The following is an 8,257-nucleotide window of genomic DNA, read 5'->3' on the forward strand; positions in this document are numbered from 1 at the left end:
GTATGATCTAGGCAACCTATCCTAATACAAATTTCGGTGGCTGATTCCATGACTCGAACCCGTGACCTATCAGTTGAATTTATCTACAAGGCAGCTCGATGGACGAAGCATCCCGTGTTTACGCATAGTTTAGGAAAGTACTACACCCCAACAGAGTATGATGTATGCAACCTACCATAATGCAAGTTTCGGTGGCTGATTCCACAGCTCGAACGCATAACCTATCAGTTAAATTTATCTAGAGGGTAGCCGATGGACGAAGCATCCCGTGTTTATGTAGGGTTCAGGAAAAAACCATACCCAAAGAGTGTATGATGTAGGCAACCTACCATAATGCAAGTTTCAGTGTCTAATTCCACAACTCAAACCCGACCCGTGACCTATCAGATGAATTTATTTGTACTAATAAAAAGAAATGAAGCTAACTATTATGAGGGGAGACCATGAGTGAAGGTTGAAGGAAAATTTTAAATTTTAGATTAATGCACATATTATACTATACTATACTAGAAATAGTGAACAAGAAATTAGCATCCAAAAAATAATAAGGGTGTTACACGAGGTATACTCCTTTTCTAGTGGTATTTTCTTTTAGCCATAATTTCAAGTTTCTCAATCTTGATCTTCCTTGGGACGTGCAGAAGAAGTGGAGCCTGTTGCCATATTCACAGCTTCACCATGTGTAAATCTTTGTAGTTGTATCATACGTGCATAAATTCCGTCCGCGTAGTTTTTCAACAGATGAGAATGAGAACCTTGTTCTGCTACTTTCCCGTCATCTATCACCGCGATTACATGTGCATTTCTGATTGTGGATAGCCTATGTGCAACCACAATGGTCGTCTTTCCTGCACAGGCGCGATCCAGTGCTTCTTGTACACATTTTTCAGACTCTGCATCGAGAGCACTTGTTGCTTCGTCTAGCAACATTAGCTCTGCTTTCCTTAGGAAAGCACGAGCGATGGCAATTCTTTGCTTTTGTCCACCGGACAACTGAACTCCCCTTTCTCCGACAAATGTTTTGTAGCCATCAGGCAATGCAGATACAAACTTGTGGGCGTTTGCCAAGGTTGCTGCTTCGATTATCTCAGCTTCAGTTGCTGATTCATGTCCATAAGCAATGTTCTCGTAGATGGTGGTAGCAAAGAGGCAAGGTTCTTGTGGCACCACGGCAATGTGTTTTCTCAAAGACTTAAGGTTGTACTTTCGAATATCTTTGCCATCAATCATGACACGTCCGGATGATGGCTCATAAAACCGCTCGATTAGTGCAATGACCGAGCTCTTTCCACACCCACTTGGTCCAACGAGAGCAAGAGTCTTTCCAGCTCGAGCACGGAGATTTAAATCACGGAATATTGACACATCGGGCCTAGTGGGATATGAAAAGTCTACATGCTTAAATTCCACTTCACCGCGAAGACGATCAGGGGCAGCGGTGGCATCTGGATCATCAGGCTCAACTTCTGTTTTACGGTCAAGGAGGTCGAACACTGAGCGCATTGCTCGGCCACCTTTGATGAAGTCGGGGGCTAAGGTTAACGTTTCAGCTGCACCGTTAGCAGAAACCATGAGGACCATGAAAACACGGATAGTCTTCGAGAAGTCAGATATCCCGTGCTTGACAAGCCACGAGGCATACCAAAGGCCAAGGGCATAGGAAGCATAAAGCAAGAATTGAGCTATCCCATAACCGCTTCCTGCAATCTGTCCTTTCCAGAAGCAGCGCCTAAGTGGAGTTTGGAGGCTGGAGTTGAAAAGGTTGACGATTTTTGTTTCAGAATTGAAGGCAGCGACTGTTCTTACGTTAGCTACAGCTTCCCCTGCAAGTTGTGTTGCTTTGGCATGAGCAGCTTCTAGGTCTCCCGAGAATCCCGTCATGAACATTTTCTGGTGGAGAATACAGACTATTCAGCACACTACGAAAATATAATCTAAAACTAATGTAAACCATAATAACCTAAATACATGTTCTACAGTGGAGACTGTTGGTCTTTATCTGAAGAATTTGCTAACTGATTAATTAACATGCTATGCAAATTGAGTTGAATTTCTGTGAACTCACCTGTAAAACAGTTGCCGCAACAACCACAGGGAAGACAGCAATGAGGACAAGGGCGAGACGCCACTGCAGTACAAATCCTGCAGTGCATGCAACTAGCATGAGAGCCGAGTTCTGCATAATGACGGAGATTCTATCTCCAATGGCTGACCTAACATTGTTGGCGTCGAGAGCTAGCCTTGCTGCAATTCTTGAACTGTCATTCTCTTCCTGATCAAACCATGCCATTTCCATTTTAAGCACGGCGTCCAGCATTTTCTCTCGCACCCGTTTTGTCAAATTCTCCCCCACTACATCCCAGAAGAAATGCTGTAGAGTATTGAAAATGAGCGCAGCCGATGAAACTCCAATCAAAAGGTAACAGTATTTTGCAATTTGTTTGCTCATGTAAGCATGGTCAGGATTGTAATACACGCTAAGAACAGCACTCAGGACATATGCAAAGAAAGCACTAAGTGAACCACAAATGACAGAACCGATGGAACCAACTAAAGCGTAAGTCCACTCAGGAGAGTTCATCTTTGCAAGCCGGCCGAACGAACTAGCTTGGTCCTTGAATGCAAGCTTTTCATGTCGGTAACTAGAATATGCAGCATCGAGGGAGAGGCTGAAGTCCGATGTAGAAAAGTCAGACAACCGGCGGGAGTATGGTGATCGACCGTAGGAAGAGTTTCTAGTGATGATTGGTGAGCTTACGGAGTTCCTTGCGCTCGAGGGCCTGCAAAAAAGAAAATGTTGAAGAACATTAAATTCTTGTTGACAACAAAGGTCAAGACCGCGTTATAAGGTGTATTAGATACCTCGCACTGCTCTTTCTGGCATTATTAAGAGCTGTTTCATGAGCTGTTTCTTGCATTTTGATGAGCTTAGCGTACATACCATTCTCTCCTTTACTCATAAGCTCATCATGCGATCCAATTTCAGAAACACTGCCTTGTTGTAGTACGGCCACTAGATCAGCCTTTCGGATGGTAGACAGGCGATGAGCAATTACGAGAGTCGTTCGTCCAATCATGAACCTGTCTAGAGCCTCTTGCACTAGTTTTTCTGATTCAGAATCTAAAGCACTAGTCGCCTCATCTAAGAGAAGGATTGCTGGATTCTTAAGCATGGCCCTTGCTATTGCAATCCTCTGCTTCTGTCCACCTGATAATTGTACTCCTCTCTCCCCTACCTGCAATGTCCAGCTACACATGAGTTTCTGTTGGTCTAACTTGAAACACCAAAATAATCAATACTATATGCAATGCAGAACTAAGTGTCATTTTTCGCTCAAATTAACAAATAAAAGTTTGATCTTGATTATTAACATCTTATAAAAAGATCAAGGCCAAATTCTATTATGAAATTTATTCATAAAATAGAACTGTTATAACAGTCCAGCAATTATCTATGTTGCTCGGACTCTCCAAAAATGTTAGTGAGTACGTGTCAGATCCTCCAAAAGTAGTGTATCTTACGGATGCGGCAGTATTTTTGAGAGTCCGCACAACATAGGTAATTATCTCTAGCTTTTATCAACTTGTCCCTTTGCTAACTTCCCATTCAACTTTTTATTTTTTTTTTTACTTTTTTTACCTATCCAAAGAAGTGTCCCTTATATCCTGTGAAAACCATAAATTCCAAGAAAAATATTTATTTGTTTTTTGGATATCAGGCTTATTATAAATTTATAATCCAACCGATAACCCTACATGTTTTTTCTAATTTGTTTTTTGTCATCTCTCCAACTACTAAAGGGTTACAACAAGTCTTTTGTTTTTCACATGCATAGATAAAATAAAAACTTGTTCCTGCACATGCATTGTTGACTGAAACCCATGTTACCTATTTCTTAAATGAATGACCAGTCCCCCTACAAACATTGACTTCACTAAAAAAATATAAGGTTTGTTTGTTGACCAAACAAAAACAATTTAGACACAAAAACCAATACAAGTGAGACTAATGAAAGCATCTTTGTGAAATGATTTACAATCAAAATGTACCTTGTAAGACATAAACTTTGACCATTCAACAAAGCCACCGAATTTGCCTTTGCCTAAGGCTAAAGTCATCCTTTATATGAAGAAAAAAAACGATTTCTTTTTATGCCCATTGACTAAGGGAAAATACAGCAAAAAGAAAAAAACATCAACCTTATTTTAGAGCTCACTCTGAGGCATTCTCTACCATCAAACTTATATCCAATCCATCTTCCACAAACTGGTGGGACCCAACATGAGTAATATTAAATGTCACACACATTTAATAGCATATGGAATGTAGAAGAAAATTTAAAACATTTAATGATATATCTGCTAGATCTTTAATGCAACATAATTAGTTGAGTCTAAAGTAGCTAAATTTCTTTTTGGTTCAAGAATTTTAACACATTTGGCCGGTCAGGCGAATATAATTACAACCGCTAGCCAAATATACAAAATTATACACTAATTATGTATAACATATGTACATTATATATTAATATACAAAATAACAATAAAATTTACCGGCTATTATTTTGGAGGGCGGCTATACAATGCAAATTTCCCAAAAAATTAAGGATTTGGAATAATTAACTAACCTGAGTATCAAAACCATCAGGAAGCTTGATTATGAAAGAATGTGCATTGGCAACTCTAGCAGCTTCTTCGATTTCAATTTGAGTTGCATCCGGCCGTCCTAATAATATGTTTTCTTTGATGCTGGTGGCAAAGAGTGCTGGTTCTTGGCTCACAAGCCCAATTTGCTGTCTCAGCCATTTCAACTTCAGTGTCTTTATGTCATTCCCATCAAGCAGAAGTTGTCCTGCATACAAACTAATTATTAGCTGAGATTCTCATTCCAAAACATGTCTCCACATAAACACATGGAATTCACTTCAACTACCAAACATTTCATTAAGATGCCCATCACATGATGTGTGAATGTATAAAGGCACTTTTTCATTTTTGGCCCATCAGCCGAAATTAATTACGGGCGCTCGCCAAAATATACAACACATATACACTGATTATGTATATACTATGTATATTTATGTATACTAGATATATATTTATACTTAATACACAACACATATACATTTGCCGGCTATTATTTTTTAGGGCGGCCCAAAAATGTAATTATCCAATTTATAAAGGCACATTGCTGATATTGAGTTCAATAGTGAGGTAATTGTGCAGAGTTGAGCTAACCTGAGGTGGGATCATAAAATCTTTCAATAAGGGAGACCACAGTGCTTTTTCCAGAACCACTGCTTCCAACTAAAGCAATGGTCTTTCCGGCCGGAACAATGAGGTTGAAATTGTCGAGAATCTTGATTTCTGGCCTTGAAGGGTAGGAGAAATCAACATCTTTAAGCTCTAGTTGCCCACTAACGGAGTCCAATTCCAAGCCCGTTTTGGTGTTTCTGTCGACGCTCGGTTTATGATCGATAATTCGGAAAATCTTGGATGCTGCAACTCTGGCCTTTGCAAATGCAGTCATACTAGGAGCAGATTGTCCCAAAGCCCTATCGATAAAGTAAAAATCTTTAAGCAATTAAGCTTCTTTTAAAAAAAAGTAAACGAATTCGACACGTTATTGTACAATGCTAAGTACTTACAGTCCACCTATCATAACAGCAAACATTGTTGCAATGGCAAGTCCACCATTGGTATAATGATGCCTAACCAAATAGCCGCCGTACCATAGAAGAAGAGCATAGCAACAGAAAACAGTGAAATATGTAGCCCCAAGTCCTAATCCTTTTGAGAATCCACTCTTATAACCAATCTTTTGAGACACTTTAAGTGCTGCTGAGTATGCTTGCATTGCTTTTGACTCACCAACAAATGCCAGTACTGTCCTAATTTGAACTACTGTCTGCAATTTTGCTACACTTCAGTAAACCAATACAAAAAGCAGAGGATATATTATCTTAACTGAGCTTTAAAAAAAAAACAGTCCGATGCACTAAGCTCCCGCTATGCGCGAGGTCAGGGAAAAGGCCGGACCACAAGGGTCTATTATACGCAGCCTTAACCTACGCAGTCTTATTCTGCATTTCTGCAAGAGACCGTTTCCACGACTTGAACCCGTGACCTCCCGGTCACATGGCAGCAACTTTAACAGCTACGCCAAGGCTCCCATTCTTAACCGAGCTTAATTTCACATAATTTGTACTACCATTTATCTTTTTACCTGTTCAACAATGTTCCCTGCCTTTGAAAGTGCTTCTTGACTCTTTCCAGAGAGCTTAGCTAATGTAATAGTGTGAATAGCACCAATTACAGCAATTAGAGGAACTACAGCAAGAGTAACAAGAGCTAGTTGCCACACTGCTGTAAATCCTACCACAAATCCAGATACAAATGTAGCCATATAATGAATGAAATTACCCAACTGCACAAAAAAAACGAAAAAAAAATCAGATCCTAACTCCACACCCATTATCCAAAAAATGAAAAAGAATCAATTTTTATAGTATGTTCACCTTCTCACTAATGGCATCTTGGACCATAACAGCATCAGTGTTAATTGCAAAGACAACATCAGAAGTTCTAACTTCAGTATCAAAGTATTGAATATCTTGGTTCAAAGCAGCTTCCAAATATTTAATCCTCATCTTTGTTGTTTGTCTCTCTCCAGTCCACATCCAACATGATATCTCTGCAAAGCCATTACAATCAAGAATCCTAAAAACCAATTCTTGAACCAAAAAAGATTCAATTTTTACAATAAAAATTCAATCTTTATAATAAAGATTCAATCTTTATAATAAAGATTCAATTTTTATGAATTTTTTTTACCTGCCCAAGAAGATGCCCATATAGCAGCACCCACAACTAAAAAGTAAAATGCATACTGCAAAGTAAAGAAAACCAAAACATTATCAAGAAGAAAGGGAAGAAAAAAGGAATTAGCTTTGTTTAATTGTTTTTTATAAGTGAATTTGAGGTTGGTTTACCTTTAAAACTTCTTGAGTCATCTTATCAACATCATTAGCATAAGAGCCAAATGAATTAACAAGATCAGCAAAGAATCTAAGGAACAAAGGTAAAGAACAGCCATGTACAAAAGCACCAAGTGAACCAATTGACATTAGTACATAGTCTAAACCATCAGCAAATCTGAATAACTCCCCAAAACCAACTGCTTGTGGTTGAGTACTTGGCTTTTCATTCCCTTCTTTTTTCCCTTCAGAAACCTCCATTTCTTGTTTTTCTCTTTCTTGTTGTTGTTGTTGTTGTTGTTGTGTTGTGGTTTCTTGAATTTGATGGTTGGCTTTAATAGAGTTGTTATTATTGTGTTCAGAGACAACAAGTTCTAGGCCTTGCATTTCAGACCATTTCCAGTGTTCTCCAATGGTCTTTATCTCCTCAGAATCTTGTGACATTGCTTTGCAAACTTACAAAACACACACACACACACCACACTTGTAGTTGTTTTTTCCACACTTCCCTTTTATCTCTCTTATTATTATATTACACTCTTCCTCTCTCTCTCTCTCCAACTTTTTAATTATTTTTCTTGTTTGTCACTCCATTTTTTACTATTCCTAGTCATATTTTCTTCCTCACCATTGACTTTTATTGGGGAAAAATCTCACTTTCTTTTTTTATATTTACTGTATGTACTTTATTTTAACTGTGGATTGGGGTTAGTAGTAAAAATTTGTCCATATTTGGTGTTTAAATAATTCAATGAATATATGTTGTACATGTCTTCTCATACACTGATACCATTAAATCCTAATTAATTAATTAACTTAATTTATTACTCTCATCATTCCACTGTATGTGATATATTTATTATTTGGAGTGTCAAAGAAAGTTTTTTTTAACCATTTTTTGCAAATAGGAGTATATTTTAAATAATTTAAATTGTTATCTATTATGTCTCTAGTACTATTGATGTAGTTTTTAAATATGTAAATTTAAGTTTAAAAATATTAAAAGTTTTATGTCCAAATTCATGCAATTAGTCAGCTTAACTCTTTTGCTTCGGACTAAATCACAAAAAATAAAGTAGAGAAAATACTAAACGTCTAATGCCAGTAATTATTTACCGATAATTTCTTAGTTTTTTCTTCTTCAGTTACTCCTGGTAAATAGTAAAGGAAAGCAAGAGAATCATCCCACAAGAAAAAGAACATAGAATTGACAGATGATGAGAGCAGCCTATAGACCTAGAGAGAGAAAGAGTGTGTGTGAGAGAGAGAAAGGGATGAAC

The 8,257-nt window shown here is 37.9% G+C and overlaps 1 protein-coding gene across 1 annotated transcript; it reads right to left on the reverse strand.

Annotated features, from left to right (window-relative positions):
- Positions 1-454: 454 nt before the first annotated feature.
- Positions 455-7,556, reverse strand: LOC107827976 (ABC transporter B family member 1). Its single transcript, XM_016655222.2, has 10 exons — positions 6,993-7,556; positions 6,835-6,889; positions 6,519-6,694; positions 6,227-6,427; positions 5,649-5,908; positions 5,239-5,555; positions 4,629-4,852; positions 2,863-3,236; positions 2,066-2,780; positions 455-1,890 (listed from the first exon to the last, which is right to left on the reverse strand). The coding sequence occupies exons 1-10, from the start codon at positions 7,419-7,421 to the stop codon at positions 613-615; spliced, it is 4,029 nt and encodes a 1,342-aa protein (XP_016510708.1). The 5' UTR covers positions 7,422-7,556; the 3' UTR covers positions 455-612.
- Positions 7,557-8,257: the final 701 nt, after the last annotated feature.

Source organism: Nicotiana tabacum, chromosome 2 (assembly GCF_000715075.1).
Source record: "Nicotiana tabacum cultivar K326 chromosome 2, ASM71507v2, whole genome shotgun sequence".
NCBI classification, from domain to species: Eukaryota; Viridiplantae; Streptophyta; class Magnoliopsida; order Solanales; family Solanaceae; genus Nicotiana; species Nicotiana tabacum.